This window comes from Cherax quadricarinatus, chromosome 4 (genome assembly GCF_038502225.1).
Source record: "Cherax quadricarinatus isolate ZL_2023a chromosome 4, ASM3850222v1, whole genome shotgun sequence".
Taxonomy (NCBI): Eukaryota; Metazoa; Arthropoda; class Malacostraca; order Decapoda; family Parastacidae; genus Cherax; species Cherax quadricarinatus.
The window spans coordinates 65,716,114-65,737,649 of NC_091295.1; the positions used below are offsets into that span (position 1 = coordinate 65,716,114).

At 40.2% G+C, this 21,536-nt stretch overlaps 1 protein-coding gene across 1 annotated transcript in view; it reads right to left on the reverse strand.

Annotated features, from left to right (window-relative positions):
• The window catches only part of LOC128684492 (protein O-mannosyl-transferase 2-like), a 36,352-nt gene extending 15,808 nt beyond the window's left edge, over positions 1–20,544 (reverse strand). Inside the window, exons 1-14 of the mRNA XM_070097097.1 lie at positions 19,956–20,544; positions 18,270–18,371; positions 17,830–17,914; positions 17,418–17,525; positions 17,142–17,250; positions 16,715–16,823; positions 15,342–15,501; positions 14,549–14,655; positions 13,962–14,056; positions 13,622–13,772; positions 13,176–13,359; positions 12,914–12,991; positions 11,763–11,908; positions 10,053–10,141 (exon numbers count right to left, since the gene is read on the reverse strand). Coding sequence (XP_069953198.1) covers positions 10,053–10,141; positions 11,763–11,908; positions 12,914–12,991; positions 13,176–13,359; positions 13,622–13,772; positions 13,962–14,056; positions 14,549–14,655; positions 15,342–15,501; positions 16,715–16,823; positions 17,142–17,250; positions 17,418–17,525; positions 17,830–17,914; positions 18,270–18,371; positions 19,956–20,071 — 1,639 coding nt within the window. The 5' untranslated portion in view covers positions 20,072–20,544. The remainder of the gene's footprint in view (positions 1–10,052; positions 10,142–11,762; positions 11,909–12,913; positions 12,992–13,175; positions 13,360–13,621; positions 13,773–13,961; positions 14,057–14,548; positions 14,656–15,341; positions 15,502–16,714; positions 16,824–17,141; positions 17,251–17,417; positions 17,526–17,829; positions 17,915–18,269; positions 18,372–19,955) is intronic.
• Positions 20,545–21,536: the final 992 nt, after the last annotated feature.

A 21,536-nucleotide genomic window follows, 5' to 3' on the forward strand; every position in this document is an offset into this window, starting at 1 on the left:
ATATATATATATATATATATATGCAAAACAACCACTCTGAAAGAATAGAGAAATTCCAAGCGCTTTCGTGACTACTCACATTATCAAGGAACTATGAAAGTGAAGCATCCAAGGAAGCTATATAAGGGGTCCGGCCAGCACCTCACTATCAGATCCCACAACGGTTAAACACGTGACGCGCGGCAAGCCAACTTGGATAGGTCCTTTGCACAACTCACCCCCAAGCTATTTATTTGTCCAGTGTATTATTAAATTCTTCCCAAATTCTATTAATTAAAAATGGATCTAATTTATATAAACCAAAGGAAATATTCATATTATTGTCAAAACTGCTTTTTATGAAACAATAATATGAATATTTCCTTTAGTTTATATAAATTAGATCCATTTATAATTAATAGAATTTGGGAAGAATTTAATAATACACTGGACAAATAAATAGCTTGGGGGTGAGTTGTGCAAAGGACCTATCCAAGTTGGCTTGCCGCACGTCACGTGTTTAACCGTTGTGGGATCTGATAGTGAGGTGCTGGCCGGACCCCTTATATAGCTTCCTTGGATGCTTCACTTTCATAGTTCCTTGATAATGTGAGTAGTCACGAAAGCGCTTGGAATTTCTCTATTCTTTCAGAGTGGTTGTTTTGCATATTTTGAAATCACCTGTATACTGTGATCTTATTGCATATATATATATATATATATATATATATACATATATATATATATATATATATATATATATATATATATATATATATATATATGTGTGTGTGTGTGTGTGTGTGTGTGTGTGTGTGTGTGTGCAAAACAACCACTCTGAAAGAATAGAGAAATTCCAAGCACTTTCGTGACTACTCACATTATCAAGGAACTATGAAAGTAAAGCATCCAAGGAAGCTATATAAGGGGTCTGGCCAACACCTCACTATCAGATCCCACAACGGTTAAACACCTGACGCGCGCCGGCCCAACTGGACAGGTCCTTTGCACAACTCACCAACAAACTATTCTACCCAAGAAAATTTAAAAATTATTATTTGTCCAGTGTATTATTAAATTCTTCCCAAATTCTATTAATTATAATTATAGCGTGTCAAGCATGTCAGCGTGCCTCATTGTGCTCCGGATTTTCTCGTGTTTTCACGGTCGCTCTTATGTGCTAGAACTTTAATTTGTGTCATCAATCCTATATGATACATCCCTCTAGCGCCTGGAACCAATCTTGGGCGGAAAACATTATATACTGAGCCAAAAAAGGAGAATTAGTGTGCACTACCTAGCAGAGTTTACTGCCAGAGGGGAATCATAGGCCTGTGTCCCGTGTGAAAAAAATAATAATAATTGAACTTTTCGTGTCAGAGGAAAGAAAGTCTCCCTGATAATATTGAGTATACATAGTGTATAGTGTATACTACAGTGGCTCCCTAGTATATTGATGATAAAGGCTAAAGTGTCATTTGAAAACAGGTGAATTTGTAAATGAAGTGATAAGCCTATAGAGGCAGGTGCCAGAAGTCGCCAGAAACTTACCACAGTGGTCAGCTGTTTTAATAATCTTCCTGGCTTGCTAGTGTACTCGCATATAATCTAGTGATACCAGTGAATAGCGGAATACAGTGTTGTAGTAGCAACTAACCAGTATTATAATGGTACTTAATGGAGTGGAGTGACTTTCATTAGTTTCTTTTTTCTTGAAATACCAGACGTATACTGTGAATTTCATATAACCTGTAGTTACCAGCGGTCGCAATATACACAACGAGAAGCAATTATTACTACACAAAAAGCGTCCTTCCTCCAAAATTTCCACCAGTCAACTATAGTGATAATATAGCATTTATTGTGGTGGAGACGGAAAAAAAAATAGAAAAGCTAGATACAGCGATTGATAAACAAGGGTCGACCGTTCGTCATTGTAGGAGTTGCCAACAGTCACCGGTTTCTTCAACACGCAAGTTATACTTTTGTATCAATCAAATCACATATTACTCTGGAAGATAATTTCCAGTAGATCCTTCATGTGTTAGCTCAAATCGCCGACCAGTATGTTTTAAATAAGTGACCCACTGATCAGATCAGATCGACTGGTCCGAACCCTTGACTGGTCCGAACCCTTGACTGGTCCGAACCCTTGACTGGTTTCAAACGGTTTCGTTGGACAATAAAGCAGACTGTAAACGGATGGGGTTGTAGGCGCCCTTATAAACACAAACATTAAATATAAACCAGGAAGTGCACGGTAAGCTGTCCAATATACAAAAACAGTTAGAAACAGAAATACAAATAGCTAGAGCTTCATTTAAGGAGGTTATTAATAGAATATTCAAGAGGTTGCTAGTAGAATTGCAGTAAATCAACCATTCAAATCATTATGAAGCTGTGTGTAGTCTGTGGTCAGTCAAACAAACGGGCTTCCACATGGGTAAATTGTCATTTTTGTGGAAATTGGTGTCACGCCCCTTGTGCAGATATCCAAGAACTAGCTACAAGCAGTGTTAAAACAGGGAAGTGTTTTTGGGTATGCCCAAATGAGATAAATCTGTGGACTAAAATCACAAGGGTATTAAAAGAGGACAACATCAAAGAAAACCTGGAAGCTTTCTACGGAGATAAAACACCTCAATTATTGGGAGCGCTTGAGGTTCCTAAACCTGTATTCCCTGGAACGCAGGAGGGAGAGATACATGATTATATACACCTGGAAAATCCTAGAGGGACTAGTACCGAACTTGCACACGAAAATCACTCACTACGAAAGCAAAAGACTTGGCAGACGATGCACCATACCCCCAATGAAAAGCAGGGGTGTCCCTAGCACGTTAAGAGACCATACAATAAGTGTCAGGGGCCCGAGACTGTTCAACTGCCTCCCAGCACACATAAGGGGGATTACCAACAGACCCCTGGCAGTCTTCAAGCTGGCACTGGACAAGCACCTAAAGTCAGTTCCTGATCAGCCAGGCTGTGGCTCGTACGTTGGTTTGCGTGCAGCCAGCAGCAACAGCCTGGTTGATCAGGCTCTGATCCACCAGGAGGCCTAGTCACAGACCGGGCCGCGGGGGCGTTGACCCCCGGAACTCTCTCCAGGTAAACTCCAGGTAAACAACAGATGGGAACATAAAAAGTCTGGACTGAATGGTACTGCCCTTGATACTGGCCATGTAGTCAGAAACTGTAAAGCTGGAGATGAAGTCCTGGTAGTCAGTAAATGTGGGGCTGATAGTGCTGTCCTGGGAGACAGTAATGGTGAAGCTGGAGGTGCTGTCCTGGGAGACAGTAATGGTGAAGCTGGAGGTGCTGTCCTGGGAGACAGTAATGGTGAAGCTGGAGATGCTGTCCTGGGAGACAGTAATGGTGCAGCTGAAGATTTTGTCCAGGTAGTCGGGAATTATACGCAGGAAGGAATACATATAAATGACCTCATAGGGGACAGGAGCCATAGTAGGGAAACAAGTGTAGTCAAAGATAAGATAAAACCAATATTGCAAACTAGAAATACCGCAGGAAATAGCAAACAAGAGGACTCCACTAGCAATAGTGAGGATATATTACCAAAAACAACTGGTGGGAGCCCCATTGTTGGTGCTAGGGAGGATAGAAGTAAGACAGGGAAACATGCACCAACAGGGAATACAGTCACAGAAACCCAAGGCAAACGGAAACCAAGCCTGTGCACATACTATGCACTTGGTATCTGCTGGCATGGGAAATCTGGAAAAACAGATGGGACGTGCAACTATGACCACCCTAGAAAATGCCATGCCCATATGACAACAGGAAAATGCAAACTCCCTTCCTGTAAGCTTTTTCACCCTGAACTGTGTACCTCTTCAGTACAGGAAAGACTGTGCTATAACTTAAATTGCCAGGCATACCATCTAAAGGGGACAAAAAGATACAAAACATCCAGGCCATGGGAAAACCTGGGTAGCCACAGCCACTCAAGAGGGAGAGGTTTTTTAGTGGCAGGAAGGAAAAAAAAAACTGGCAAGAAATGGCAGAAATCGTACACCAAATCCAGTCATTCCTGGAGTGGAACCACAGTCGATGGCCTCCACTCCAAACCAACAGATACAGATACTAATGCCGGAAAAAAAATCCCCCCCCAGTACCAACAACATCACCAGTCCGATAACATTCTTCTTTGCAGATATACAGGGTCTAAAACCAGCAACAAACAACAAAATACCTTTCATCCGTGGACTGCTTGCAGAGGCAAAGGCAATGTTCGCGGCTTTCACTGAGACCCACATAATGGATCACTTGGACAACGAAATATGGATCCCAGGTTACAACCTATAAAGATGTGACAGAGTGAACAGGCAAAAGGGGGGGGGATGGTTGGCCTGTACATTGCAGAGTCGCTTGTTTGCACAGAACTGCTTAATGCCTCAAATGATGTAGTGGAAGTTTTAGCAGTAAAGGTCGAGAACCAAAACCTAATCATTGTGGTAGTCTACAAGCCTCCGGATGCAACATCCCAGCTATTCCAGGAACAGCTGTTAAAAATTGACCACTGTCTGGAAAAGCTTCCAGCTCCTGCACCCAACATCTTGCTCCTGGGGGATTTCAACTTAAGGCACCTAAAATGGAGGAATATAGCAAATAATATTGTTGCAGTAATAACACCAGGAGGCAGCTCTGATGAAAACTCACACTCACACGAGCTTTTAAATCTCTGCACAAAATTCAATTTAAACCAGCAAATAATAGAGCCTACTAGGCTGGAGAATACACTAGACCACATCTTCACTAACAATGATGATCTGATAAGAAATGTCACCATATCAAAAACAATATACTCAGACCACAACATAATTGAGGTTCAGACATGTATGCGTGGAGCCCCAGACCGACATAATGAGACTAGTCACGAGGGAGCATTCACCAAATTCAACTTCAATAACAAAAACATAAAGTGGGACCAAGTAAACCAAATCCTAACCGATATAAGCTGGGAAGATATACTAAGCAACACAGACCCCCAACTTATGCCTAGAACAGATTAACTTGGTGGCACTCGATGTATGCACAAGGCTTATTCCTCTAAGAAAAAGGAGGAGTAGATGTAAAATAGAAAGAGACAGGCGCTCCCTTTACAGGCGACGGAAAAGAATAACAGAGCGGCTAAAAGAGGTCAATATATCTGAAATGCGTAGGGAGACACTGGTCAGAGAAATAGCAAGCATCGAACTTAAGCTAAAAGAATCCTTTAGGAGTCAGGAATCGCGGGAAGAACTAAAAGCCATAAATGAAATCGAAAGAAGCCCAAAGTATTTCTTCTCCTATGCCAAATCAAAATCGAGAACAACGTCCAGTATTGGGCCCCTACTTAAACAAGATGGGTCCCACACAGATGACAGCAAGGAAATGAGTGAGCTACTCAAGTCCCAATATGACTCAGTTTTTAGCAAGCTGCTAACCAGACTGAGAGTCGAAGATCAAAATGAATTTTTTTATGAGAAAGCCACAAAATTTGATTAACACAAGCCTATCCGATGTTATCCTGACGCCAAATGACTTCGAACAGGCGATAAACGACATGCCCATGCACTCTGCCCCAGGGCCAGACTCATGGAACTCTGTGTTCATCAAGAACTGCAAGAAGCCCCTATCACGAGCCTTTTCCATCCTATGGAGAGGGAGCATGGACACGGGGGTCGTCCCACAGTTACTAAAAACAACAGACATAGCCCCACTCCACAAAGGGGGCAGTAAAGCAACAGCAAAGAACTACAGACCAATAGCACTAACATCCCATATCATAAAAATCTTTGAAAGGGTCCTAAGAAGCAAGATCACCACCCATCTAGAAACCCATCAGTTACACAACCCAGGGCAACATGGGTTTAGAACAGGCCGCTCCTGTCTGTCTCAACTATTGGATCACTACGACAAGGTCCTAAATGCACTAGAAGACAAAAAGAATGCAGATGTAATATATACAGACTTTGCAAAAGCCTTCGACAAGTGTGACCATGGCGTAATAGCGCACAAAATGCGTGCTAAAGGAATAACAGGAAAAGTCGGTCGATGGATCTATAATTTCCTCACTAACAGAACACAGAGTAGTCGTCAACAGAGTAAAGTCCGAGGCAGCTACGGTGAAAAGCTCTGTTCCACAAGGCACAGTACTCGCTCCCATCTTGTTCCTCATCCTCATATCCGACATAGACAAGGATGTCAGCCACAGCACCGTGTCTTCCTTTGCAGATGACACCCGAATCTGCATGACAGTGTCTTCCATTGCAGACACTTCAAGGCTCCAGGCGGACATCAACTAAATCTTTCAGTGGGCTGCAGAAAACAATATGAAGTTCAACGATGAGAAATTTCAATTACTCAGATATGGTAAACATGAGGAAATTAAATCTTCATCAGAGAACAAAACAAATTCTGGCCACAAAATAGAGCGAAACACCAACGTCAAAGACCTGGGAGTGATCATGTCGGAGGATCTCACCTTCAAGGACCATAACATTGTATCAATCGCATCTGCTAGAAAAATGACAGGATGGATAATGAGAACCTTCAAAACTAGATAGGCCAAGCCCATGATGACACTCTTCAGGTCACTTGTTCTATCTAGGCTGGAATGTTGCTGCACACTAACAGCACCTTTCAAGGCAGGTGAAATTGCCGACCTAGAAAATGTATAGAGAACTTTCACGGCGCGCATAACGGAGATAAAACACCTCAATTACTGGGAGCGCTTGAGGTTCCTAAACCTGTATTCCCTGGAACGCAGGAGGGAGAGATACATGATTATATACACCTGGAAAATCCTAGAGGGACTAGTACCGAACTTGCACACGAAAATCACTCACTACGAAAGCAAAAGACTTGGCAGACGATGCACCATACCCCCAATGAAAAGCAGGGGTGTCCCTAGCACGTTAAGAGACCATACAATAAGTGTCAGGGGCCCGAGACTGTTCAACTGCCTCCCAGCACACATAAGGGGGATTACCAACAGACCCCTGGCAGTCTTCAAGCTGGCACTGGACAAGCACCTAAAGACAGTTCATGATCAGCCGGGCTGTGGCTCGTACGTTGGTTTGCGTGCAGCCAGCAGCAACAGCCTGGTTGATCAGGCTGTGATCCAACAGGAGGCCTGGTCACAGACCGGGCCGCGGGGGCGTTGACCCCCGGAACTCTCTCCAGGTAAACTCCAGGTAATATAAACCAAAGGAAATATTCATATTATTGTCAAAACTGCTTTTTATGAAACAAGATTCAATTATATTCCTGTCGACCATGGACTTGCTTGATACTACTTTCTCAACTTTTTGAAAATGAATTGGATGGTTAAAATCTCTTACATGAATAAATAGAGCATTGGAATCTTGTCCAGTTCTAATGCTATATTTATGTTGTTTTAATCTTAGTTCGAGATTTTTACCAGTTTGACCGTAATAAACTTTATCGCAAATTTTACAAGGAATCTTATAGACACATCCATCAGCATTTTGGGGGGAATTCTTTATCAAAAGTTTTTTTTACTGTATCAAGATTTTTGAATACAACTTTAATATTAAAAGTCTTAAGAAGAGAAGGCATATCAACCAAGTTTTCATGGTAAGGGAGAACCAACATATTTTTAGTTGAATAAGGCTGGTTGTCCCTTTTTGGATTGTAAAAAGTATTTCTAGCAACTTTAAAAGATTTATCACTTACATTTCTTGGGTATTTTAAATCATTACATTTTAATTGAAAATAGTGATTGGACAAAGCATGCTAATAACAATTTTGTAATTAACTTATCAGATAAAATTTTAGACAAACATACAACTGCTGCTCTAGGTTTTGGCCTAAGTTTTGCAACTTCAAAAAAACTTAATAATGTTGAAATTGCAAAAGCCTTTTGTAACTTTGAGAAATTTTCTGATTTATCCTCTGATGAAATTAATATTAGTAAAGGAATGGTATATAGCTCTATGTTAAAACCAAACATTCCCAATTGCCCTCAAAGATTCTTTAAGTCTTATGATACACTTAATAACAATAAAAATTTGCGCCTTACTAAAGTAGACAAAATAAATGCAATAGTAATTATGAAAGAAAATGACTACCAAGAAAAAATGAATAATCTCTTAGATGATACTGAAACCTATTCTAAACTTAGGAAAAATCCCCTAGAAACCGTTAACAGCAATTTCAATAAAACAATAAAACTTCTACTGAAAGGCAAAGATGAATTAGTCAAACAATTTACTTCCACTAATCCATCTTTACCTTACATGTATGGACTAATAAAAACACACAAACCAGGGAATCCAGTCAGACCAATTATTAGCTCCATATGGTCAGTTTCATATAAATTATCCAAATGGCTTGTTGATATTTTGAGCCCTATTGTTGGCAAAATTTCTAACTTTAATGTTAAAAACAACATAGACTTGGTTGATAAATTAAGCTCCTTGACTGACTTAAATGATTTTAACATGGTTAGTTTTGATGTTACTTCCTTGTTTACGAAAGTTCCTGTTGATGATTTATTAAGTTTCTTATCTGAAGAACTCGTTAACTATGATATACCATTGCCAGTTCCTACTATCATTAAACTTATTAAACTTTGCATTGTTGATGCAAAATTTGTATTTAATGATAAGTTTTACACTCAGAAGTTTGGTATGGCAATGGGAAATCCTCTTTCACCTGTTCTTAGTAACCTATACATGGAATTTTTTGAAACAAGGTTGCTTAACACAATCCTCCCTAATAGAGCTAAATGGTTCAGATATGTTGATGATATTTTGTGTCTTATGCCCAAAAATGTAGATATACACCATTTCCTTGGAAAATTAAATAACTTAGCCCATTCTATAAACTTTACTGTTGAGTTTGAAGAAAATAACTCATTGCCTTTTCTAGATGTTTTAATTATTAAGGGTAATAATGAATTCAAATTTAAAATTTACAGAAAACCTACAAATAACTGTTCCTATGTCCACTATTATTCCTCGCATCAAGATAGAGTCAAACTGTCTGTTTTCTCATCAATGCTTTTGAGAGCTTTACGAATTTGTAGTCCTGAGTTCATAGATGAGGAAATATCCAAAATTTATGAAATAGGTAATGATTTAAAATACCCAAGAAATGTAAGTGATAAATCTTTTAAAGTTGCTAGAAATACTTTTTACAATCCAAAAAGGGACAACCAGCCTTATTCAACTAAAAATATGTTGGTTCTCCCTTACCATGAAAACTTGGTTGATATGCCTTCTCTTCTTAAGACTTTTAATATTAAAGTTGTATTCAAAAATCTTGATACAGTAAAAAAACTTTTCATAAAGAATTCCCCCCAAAATGCTGATGGATGTGTCTATAAGATTCCTTGTAAAATTTGCGATAAAGTTTATTACGGTCAAACTGGTAAAAATCTCGAACTAAGATTAAAACAACATAAATATAGCATTAGAACTGGACAAGATTCCAATGCTCTATTTATTCATGTAAGAGATTTTAACCATCCAATTGATTTTCAAAAAGTTGAGAAAGTAGTATCAAGCAAGTCCATGGTCGACAGGAATATAATTGAATCTTGTTTCATAAAAAGCAGTTTTGACAATAATATGAATATTTCCTTTGGTTTATATAAATTAGATCCATTTATAATTAATAGAATTTGGGAAGAATTTAATAATACACTGGACAAATAATAATTTTTAAATTTTCTTGGGTAGAATAGTTTGTTGGTGAGTTGTGCAAAGGACCTGTCCAGTTGGTCCGGCACGCATCAGGTGTTTAACCGTTGTGGGATCTGATAGTGAGGTGTTGGCCAGACCCCTTATATAGCTTCCTTGGATGCTTTACTTTCATAGTTCCTTGATAATGTGAGTAGTCACGAAAGCGCTTGGAATTTCTCTATTCTTTCAGAGTGGTTGTTTTGCATATTCTGAAATCACCTGTTTACTGTGATCTTATTGCATATATATATATATATATATATATATATATATATATATATATATATATATATATATATATATATATATATATATATATATATATATATATATATATATATATACTCTAACTCTGGTACTTACAGTAGGGGTTGAAGTGCTGTTCAACCATCCATGTAGTGTATGGGTCTTTAAGGTTGTTAGAGCAGGTCACCTCTGCCTGTCCCCCGCCCCTGTCAAGGGTCACATTAGGCCAAATTTTAGTGGTCCAGAAAAAAGTGTATTATTATTATTATTATTATTATTATTATTATTATTATTATTATTATTATTATTATTATTATTATTATTGCTGTTGTTGACCCACCAAGGCAGAAAGTGATAAAAGAAGAAAAAATCACCATTACTCGCTCCTTAGCTCTCTTTCTAGAAATGTAGAAACATCACGTTTCACTATGATGCACTGAACTACGTCATTCCAGCATATCCTTCAGAGTGCAGGTACTGTACTTCTCACCTTCAGAGTGCAGGTACTGTACTTCTCACCTTCAGAGTGCAGGTACTGTACTTCTCACCTTCAGAGTGCCGGTACTGTACTTCTCACCTTCAGAGTGCAGGCACTGTACTTCTCCCCTTCAGAGTGCAGGTACTGTACTTCTCACCTTCAGAGTGCAGGCACTGTACTTCTCCCCTTCAGAGTGCAGGCACTGTACTTCTCACCTTCAGAGTGCAGGTACTGTACTTCTAACCTTCAGAGTGCAGGCATTGTACTTCTCACCTTCAGAGTGCAGGCACTGTAGTTCTCCCCTTCAGAGTGCAGGCACTGTACTTCTCACCTTCAGAGTGCAGGCACTGTACTTCTCACCTTCAGAGTGCAAGCACTGTACTTCTCCCCTTCAGAGTACAGGCACTGTACTTCTCACCTTCAGAGTGCAGGCACTGTACTTCTGCCCTTCAGAGTGCAGGCACTGTACTTCTCACCTTCAGAGTGCAGGCACTGTACTTCTCACCTTCAGAGTGCAGGCACTGTACTTCTCACCTTCAGAGTGCAGGCACTGTACTTCTCACCTTCAGAGTGCAGGCACTGTACTTCTCCCCTTCAGAGTGCAGGTACTGTACTTCTCACCTTCAGAGTGCAGGCACTGTACTTCTCACCTTCAGAGTGCAGGCACTGTACTTCTCCCCTTCAGAGTGCAGGCACTGTACTTCTCACCTTCAGAGTGCAGGCACTGTACTTCTCACCTTCAGAGTGCAAGCACTGTACTTCTCCCCTTCAGAGTACAGGCACTGTACTTCTCACCTTCAGAGTGCAGGCACTGTACTTCTCCCCTTCAGAGTGCAGGCACTGTACTTCTCACCTTCAGAGTGCAGGCACTGTACTTCTCCCCTTCAGAGTGCAGGCACTGTACTTCTCCCCTTCAGAGTGCAGGCACTGTACTTCTCCCCTTCAGAGTGCAGGTACTGTACTTCTCACCTTCAGAGTGCAGGCACTGTACTTCTCACCTTCAGAGTGCAGGCACTGTACTTCTCCCCTTCAGAGTGCAGGCACTGTACTTCTCCCCTTCAGAGTACAAGCACTGTACTTCTCACCTTCAGAGTGCAGGCACTGTACTTCTCACCTTCAGAGTGCAGGCACTGTACTTCTCACCTTCAGAGTGCAGGCACTGTACTTCTCACCTCCAGGACTCAAGTCCAGCTAGCTAATTTCCCTGAATGCTTTCATAAATGTTACCTTGTTTACACTCCAACAGCACTTCGAATCCCGAAACCCCTTGTCTTCACCCAAGAAGAATAGTCTCCACTTCGATATAACACACTGACACATACTTGGGCATGGCTGCCACTGGTACGTACCAAGTCACAGGTAGTGGCGCCCTGGGCCAGGTGAGAGCGCAGTTGTTCGGAATACACAGAAACTGAATCCTTGAATGTAGGGTTCGAACCTTGTCACCAGGTTTACCTCCCTCGAGATGAACCATCCACATCTGCCAAGGCGACACCTGCGCCGTGAAAATACTTGCTTAAATTATGACTGCATACTTATAGATGGTTTGGCTGCCTTAAACCCTGCAGTGAGCCAGTAATCTCAAAACTTTCAATATATGTATACACACACACACACACACACACACATATATATATATATATATATATATATATATATATATATATATATATATATATGTATATACATAATACTACATATATATATATATATATATATATATATATATATATATATAAATATATATATATATATATATATATATATATATATATATATATATATATATATATATATATATATGTATATATGTATATACATATATATATATATATATATATATATATATATATATATATATATATATATATATATATATATATATATATATATATATATATATATATATATATATATATATATATATATATATATATATATATATATATATATATATATATATATATATATATAATGTCGTGCCGAATAGGTATAACTGGGCAATTAGCAAGAACTCATTCAAGATTAAGTCTTTTCCAAAATTTTCTCTTATGCGTTTAAAGATATATATTTTCATTTATGTTAATGTAAAAATTAATAATTTTGTACCAAAAGAACCTTAGAAAACTTACCTAACCTTATTATAATAAACGCAATTTAATTTAGCCTAATGAAGTTAAATATGTTTTAGATAAGTTTACAATAATTTAATAATAAACACAATGAAATATATGTTTCTCGTTGGGTTCAGTAGGATTTTTACAAAATTATTGCATACACAAATTTTCGTTTGTCTTATTCAGCAAGAAATGCCTTGCTATTTAAGCCAAAATCGCGAGTTTTACCTATTCGGGACGGCGGATATATAATAAATAACTCCTGATGATGCACGGAGACGTGTGAAAGTACTTTGGCTGAAGATTCCTGTCCCCTTTCCCCATGATTGTTAAGATTGTATTGCATATATATACATATGTGAGAGGAAAGTAATGGTATTCACCCCAGCGCTGGAGATTTTGCTGGGATCCACATTAAAGACTTCGCTGGCAGCATCAACTTGGGGAGGATCCGTCAGGTTCTGTGAGTGAAATATTGTTGCCGTGTGAGTGAAACATTGCTGCCGTGTGAGTGAAACATTGTAGTAGTGTAAATGAAAGAGTACATACAGAATTACATGTCAAGAAGGAAGAACTTTGCTTATGAATATGCTGCAAAAAGCGATATGACATTAGCAGATAAAGCATTTTATGTTGTCTACATACATAAGGCCTGGCATAAACGAGGTTGTGTTTGGTGGTGATGAGACTCTTGTTCTTGCCACAAGACAGGAGGGCGCTGGTAGCTGTGTGATAAATTCTCACCCAGTCTCCGTGAGCTAGAAACTCTGGTTCTCCGCTGTAGAACCCGTCAGACAGGTCAGGGTCCTCCTCGGGGAAGAGAAGCTTGCTGTGGAAGACCAGTGAGATGAGGGTGTGAAGAGTTATGAGAGGGGAGAATTGTCCTCTTCAGAGGGTAGAGTATAGAATCATTTGGGTAGAGAGAGTGGAAGATTTGTATCTCAGTCAGCGCTACATCCACGTTGATTATTCATTAAATTTAGTGGTGAAGAGTCTTCAAAGGGACAAATGTACAAGTAAACAACAAGAGACAACGAATCTCCTGTTGTTTACTTGTACATAACAGGAAAGAGAGACGTGGAAGTACTCACAAGTGATTGTTTATGTCTTTGGCTCTGAATCCTGTAACCTGCTGCAGCTTCTTGGGAAAGACTCTCTCAGGGTAGGTCAGGTTGTGGCTGTGTAGGTACACCCCAGCCAGGTTGTCGTTCCTCAGGGTCACCACGCTCCCGTAGGCCACCTCTGCGGTTGTCACAGATCAGGTCAGGTCATCAGGTGCCCGGTTAGGCCACCGAACAATCAACTTAGATTATTTTTTACACAACTTTGAGCACTCTTGCCAAAGATCAATAAATAGTTAGCCACGAATCTCAAGGGGTTAATCTGTATGGGTTTGAAGGTAGAGAGAGAGAGAGAGAGAGAGCAACATACCATCAGGTTGGGATACATTATTCAGTTGGTTGTCCTTCAAAGTCATCTGGAAGCCTGGACTAAAGTGAGCTTCCTCTGCAGCAAACACACTGGCTCTGCAGGAAAACATACACCTGCTTCACAATCCTCATACTGATATACTGAAAATACAACTTTCTTTGCTACTAGTACTGACTCTAACTAACAACTACCAACCCTGTCTAGAGCAGGTAACTCTCTATGGAAGACAATATGCTGGGTCCATGACGAGGGACTGTCTACCTTTACTTCTCAATTCTGATTCTCACTCCTGTAAGGATGGCTACACCCAAGAGATGTCTTTTTAATTCTGGCTCTTCAATAAAGATATTTAAGTGTCTTTATTGCTGGTAAGCTTTTCCTGCAATACAGGCTATTTCAGACGAATATAGGAGACTACAGCTCCGAGACTGTACAAGAGAGGTAATTTTGAGGTGGCACTGGCTTGCCCTGGCTGTTGCAATGTTGCACTGCCTTCCCCTGGATGTTGCAACGTTGCACTGGCTTGCCCTGGTTGTTGCAATACGGCGCTGGCTGGCCCTGGGGGGAGGGTCTTGAGTGACACTCACGCCTTGAAGAGCAGATGGTCATGGATGCAGAAGACAGCGAGGTAGATCACAGCAGGCAGAAGGATGAGGCAGAGTACTCTGGAGACCAGATGCTGCATCACATTAACCTGAAGAAATGAATACCAAGTGAGAGAGAGAGAGAGAGGGAGAGAGAGAGAGAGAGAGAGAGAGAGAGAGAGAGAGAGAGAGAGAGAGAGAGAGAGAGAGAGAGAGAGAGAGAGAGAGAGAGAGAGAGAGAGAGAGAGAGAGAGAGAGAGAGAGAGAGTCTGAATTATTTCCCAATATCCATGAACATTAAATTCCACACTGCAGAAAATAATGGCATTTAAGAAATCTGTAAAATCGTAAACAGGAGTATATAAGAATATAATATTGCAACAAAAGCAGAAATGGAATAGGATGAAGAAGAAATAGAAGACAGGAAGGCATATGTGAAGGAAAAGATACGAGAAGCTAAGAAGGAAGAGAAGTTGGAGAGAACGCAGGGAAGGAGGAGGAAGATAAGGAGAAGAGTACATGAAGACAAATAACAGAGGACTTTGAAGTCCACATGTAGGCTATCTACTGAGAAGAACTATCTGTTAGTATCTAAATTAAGAGCTGTCTGAGTCAAGAATAGAGAAACAGGAGGAAGAGGACTAGGAGGAGGACGAGGAGGAGGATTATTGAACGAAATACAGTGACTGGAGCAATACACAAATAACCGCACATAGGAGAGAGAGAGAGAGGCTTACGACTATGTTTCGGGCCGACTTGGACCATTTACAGAGTCAAAAGAGGATTAGATACTTACAAGAGGTCGGTATGTTTGACCCAGCATGTTCCACAGGTCAAGGGCAGCATAGCAACCCACAACACCAACCACGAACAGACCCACGAATTTCACACTCATGACACAGCCCAACATTATCCCGGTGTAGGTGTAACTCAGCCACCACGATCTCGTGAACGACCTGTCAACACAAATATGAGCGTTAATGGCCTTCCAGGGGAGACATGAAGATCAACCAGCTGTCAGCGGAGGGATGAACGTCAATGACCTGCCAAGAGGGCTGTGAACATATTTCATTTGTCACTGGAGTTACGAATCTGTGCTGATCGACGTCCTGTGAATGTAACTTTTCGCCTCTGAGCACATATACGACCCTCATGATACCCTGTGAACGACCTGCCAGGAAGAGTTTATTAAAGGAGATATCTAAAACTCGCCTACATGGTTGCGATGTACGAATGTAGTTAGGTTTCCGAGGTTAACTTAAAAAATAAAAACATAAAAATAATGAAGGCTGGATATCCCCGACTCAGCGACTAGCATAGTGACTGGAGTACGAGAGAAGAATTATAATTATTGATATTATCATCAAGGGAGAATGTTGGATGAGTCTTTGACTAGTATCAAGACACTTCTTTAAGGGAACGAGTAAAGAAGAGCCAGGGAGTTTTTGGTCGAACTGGATGCTTCAGAAACAAGCTCTGAGAATCATGAAGGCGTTTACATTAACAAGCTGGGAGTCGAAGAATTACACACTGAAAAAACCACTTGTGGGCGGCAAGATTCCACAATAATGATTCCCAAATTTGCAAAAGTGTTTCATGGTTCTCTTAACCATTTACATAAAGCATGGAGTTAGTGGATAATATTACTGGTACATATTCTAAGCTAAAATTTTCCGTAACGATGTTGTGGAGTTTTCAATCAAGTTGTGTGTAGACGTCTCACATATATAATTAATGTGTATAGGACGTCTCGGATATAAAAGAGTGGCAGGGGAGCTAGTCTGGTAAATAAGTGAGGCAGTAACTTCCACTTAAAACACTGGAGTGTATTCCTTAATGAGCAGATGGATATGGATTTCTATAAACAGTTTTGCATCGGAAATATTTCCAACTAAACCGAATGAGCCTTTACTTCAAGTAACTGGCGTTCCTTTTACTTAAAGAATCAGATATTGCCACACTAATCCATTGCTTCCCGACTCCACTGACTCACCATCCCACTGCCTCACCATCTCACTGACACGCCATTCAATTGACACACCATCCCACTGACACAGCATTCAACTGACACATCATCCCACTGCCTCACCATACTACTGCCTCACCATACCACTGCCTCACCATACCACTGCATCACCAACCCACTGCCTCACCATCTCACTGACTCACCTGTCAGCAGCGTTGTGCGAGAGACACAGTCCGTGGAAAGAAGCCAGAACGAAGAACATCAGCAGTGGGTCCAATAGGATGAATTTGCTGAGGGTAATGGTACCCACCTCTGATTTCGGAAGTCGCAGCCATCATCAGAACCGCAACACATACAAAAGAATGAAATACGAGATACATTATATACATTGCCATCTAATGTTTATATGTAAAAGCATCTACGTATTAATTTTAATGGAAGGACTGATGTATATAAAGTGTATATAGACCGAAATACAGAAAATTGTTTTGCTGAAGTTCATGTTTCCAATACTTTGGAAACAATGTAATAGAGGGTATATACACTGAGAGTTGTATATCCCAGTATATACATACTGGGATATACACTGCAGTTTTATATAGCATTAGGAGACAGGTATGGTTTACGTACCAAAGGTGAGGAGGGTAGCAGCCAGGGCAGCGGTGGGCAGGGATCGTGTGAGTACCCACACCGTGTGGAAGCCCATGGGTATCATCCCAGCCCCAAGCAGGGCACAACCCTAGGGAAAGAACACCCCACAGGGTGGCAGGTCATCACTGGGTCAGCTGCGGCGATGTCAGGAATATGTCATGGGTGGTATGCCAGAGAGAGAGAGAGAGAGAGAGAGAGAGAGAGAGAGAGAGAGAGAGAGAGAGAGAGAGAGAGAGAGAGAGAGAGAGTACTCACCACTCTCATGGGCATGATGCCATGATATCCATCGTACGGGGTGTTGGGTGTTGCGAAGGAGTGAGTGCCATTGTAGCCACCCAGGTACCCGAACAGTGCCAGCAGCAACTACAAGGAGACAAGTGCCAAGTGTACACGCTTAACCACCTACCAAAAGGCACTTTCTTGTATGCACTTATGTCACGCTTATTAAGCACAACTTTTGCAGTGTTTTGATAAGTTGCTCTAATACGCGCGCACACACACACACACACACACACACACACACACACACACACACACACACACACACACACATACACACACACACACATACACACACACACATACACACACACACACACACACACACACACACACACACACACACACACACACACACACACACACACACACACACACACACACACACCTTGCCTCCTGGTGGGTGAACGTCCATAAAGAATGTCCTGTTGATGTACCATCCAACCATCTTCCCAAAGTGAGCCTCGTCCCATCTGTTGACAAGGAGACATTGTAAATATATACATATATATGTATATATATATATATATATATATACATATATATATATATATATATATATATATATATATATATATATATATATATATATATATATATATATTATATATATAATATATATATAATATATATATATTATATATATATTATATATATTATATATATACAAAATCACAGTAAACAGGTGATATCACAATATGCAAAACAAGTACTGTGAAAAAATAGTGAACTTCCAAGAGTTTTCGTGATTTTTCACATTATCGGCGTGAGAAACCATGAGAGAGAGAGAGAGAGAGAGAGAGAGAGAGAGAGATGGTTGTTACTTACACAACTCTATATGGCATGGTGATGTAGTGTAGTCTAGAGTAGACAGCAGCAACCATAAACATCCACCAGACACTCCACCACACTGCCTCACTACCACCATCCCTGCAACCGTCACAACAATAACAAAATCACAAAATGCAAGGGTAGATACAAGGGTAGATACAAGGGTAGATACAAGGGTAGATACAAGGGTAGATACAAGGGTAGATACAAGGGTAGATACAAGGGTAGATACAAGGGTAGATACAAGGGTATATACAAGGGTATATACAAGGGTATATACAGGGGTATATACAAGGGTATATACAAGGGTATATACAAGGGTATATAGAAGGGTATATACAAGGGTAGATACAAGGGTATATACAAGAACAGATACAAGGGTATATACAAGGGTATATACAAGGGTAGATACAAGGGTATATACAGGGGTAGATACAAGGGTATATACAAGGGTAGATACAAGGGTATATACAAGGGTAGATACAAGGGTATATACAAGGGTAGAAACAAGGGTATATACAAGGGTAGATACAAGGGTAGATACAAGGGTATATACAAGGGTATATACAACGTATATACAAGGGTAGATACAAGGGTATATATAAAGGTATATACAAGGGTAGATACAAGGGTAGATACAAGGGTATATACAAGGGTATATACAAGGGTATATACAAGGACAGATACAAGGGTATATACAAGGGTATATACAAGGGTAGATACAAGGGTATATACAGGGGTAGATACAAGGGTATATACAGGGGTAGATACAAGGGTATATACAAGGGTAGATACAAGGGTAGATACAAGGGTATATACAAGGGTAGATACAAGGGTATATACAAGGGTAGACACAAGGGTAGATACAAGGGTATATACAAGGGTATATACAAGGGTAGATACAGGGGCATATACAAGGGTATATACAAGGGTATATACAAGGGTATATAGAAGGGTATATGCAAGGGTAGATACAAGGGTATATACAAGGACAGATACAAGGGTATATACAAGGGTATATACAAGGGTAGATACAAGGGTGTATACAGGGGTAGATACAAGGGTATATACAAGGGTAGATACAAGGGTATATACAAGGGTAGATACAAGGGTAGATATAAGGGTATATACAAGGGTATATACAAGGGTATATCCAAGGGTATATTCAAGGGTATATACAAGGGCAGATACAAGGGTATATACAAGGATAGATACAAGGGTAGATATAAGGGTATATACAAGGGTATATACAAGGGTAGATACAAGGGTATGTACAAGGGTATATATAAGGGTATATACAAGGGCATATACAAGGGTATATACAAGAGTAGGTACAGGGGTATATACAAGACTAGATACAAGGGTATATACAAGGGTATATACAAGGGTAGATACAAGGGTATATACAAGGGTATATACAAGGGTAGATACAAGGGTAGATACAAGGGTATATACAAGGGTAGATACAAGGGCAGATACAAGGGTATATACAAGGGTACATACAAGGGTATATACAAGGGTATATACAAGGGTAAATACAAGGGTATGTACAAGGGTAGATACAAGGGCAGATACAAGGGTAGATACAAGAGTATATGCAAGGGTATATACAAGAGTATATACAAGGGTAGATACCTGGGGTAGAAACAAGTGTAAGCTGACCTGAAGTGTGTGTAAGCTTACCTGAAGCTGTCAAGGGTGATGAGGAGACGTTTCCTAAAGTCAGGTTTGGCTTCAGACGTGACCTGTTTTGACCTCTCCGACTTCAGCGACTCCTCCACTTTCTCTGTCCCACCCATCCTCTCCCAGGTCACACACCCAGGCTACACTCTCAGGTTACACTCACAGGTTAAACTCCCAGGTCACACTACCACTTTACATTCCTAGGTCACTCTCCCAGGTTACAAAAGTCGTTCAAAAGTCACACAGGTCACACACACTCCCAGGTTACAAAGGCCACTAACAGGTCACACTCACACTCCCAGTTCATACCCACAGGTCATACTCCCAGGTTAAAAGGTCACTCACATGTTACAAAGGTCACTCCCAGGTTACACTCCCAGGTCACACACTCCCAGGTCACCCTCCCAGGTACAGTAATGGTCTGGGGGATTAAACCTCCACCACTACCTGCGCTGAATAACCCACACGGGTTTAACGCACCGCATGAAGTATAGCAATAAAATGCTCTTTTTTCACTTCCATCAACAACAGATTATCAACAGTAAAGCCATCAAGAACAGACAGAGGAACGGTAATATAAACAGTAGTATTGTCTGTCGTAACGATAATTCTGCCGCCATGGGAGGACGCCTGCCTCCGTGTCCAGCCCAAAGTGTCGTACCGCAGACTTCATACTGGGAAGATTTTTAGTTAATGTTGTATTAAATGTTGCTGTTGTTAGTTTGTATGAGTTAGTGAAGCATTGCAAAGTTAATACACATTTAACATAATCTTAACTAATTATAATAATGCTTTATTATTATTTTGTTATTTTTATTTTCATTACCATTATTTTATTATTATTAACAAACCATACCACGGGCGGGGATAGAACTCGCGATCTGAGTCACAAAACTCCAGACCGTCGAGTTAGCCACTGGGCCAGCTGGCCACAATAAGATTCATCCAACTAGGTATATTTCTACGAGGGTTCTATCCCCGCCCGTGGTATGGTTTGTTTGCAATCGTGTTATTACGATTTCGTGAGTTATTATTATTATTATTATTATTACTATTATTATTATTATTATTATTATTATTATTATTTACCCTTGAAGGGGAATTTCATTTCAATATTTCATCTTCCTCCAGCTTCTCAATTTAATTTCTCTAATAACTCAAGAATCCCTCATCCGATCGGACATGAATTTTGAAATCACTTGTGTACGGTAACCAGGAATAAATTCTGGGCACAGTTAGCATGCTCATGTGATGCTCTTTTAGTTACTGAACCCATTACCAGTGGAAATAAGTCACCCTGTTTTCTTTTGGTCGAGGGGGGTTATACTAGATTCAGGAAGGATATAGGAAAGCACAGGTTTGGTAACAGAGTTGTAGATGAGTGGAACAAACTCCCGAGTACTTTTATTCAGGCTAAAACGTTGTGTAGCTTTAAAAATAGGTTAGATAAATACATGAGTGGGCGTGAGTAAGACATATCTAGCTTGTGCTACTAGGTCGGATGCCATGCTCCTCCCTTAAGTGACGTGTCTGACCTCACTACGTCAAGGAATTGGCGTAATTAAGCTGGTGGGAGAACTG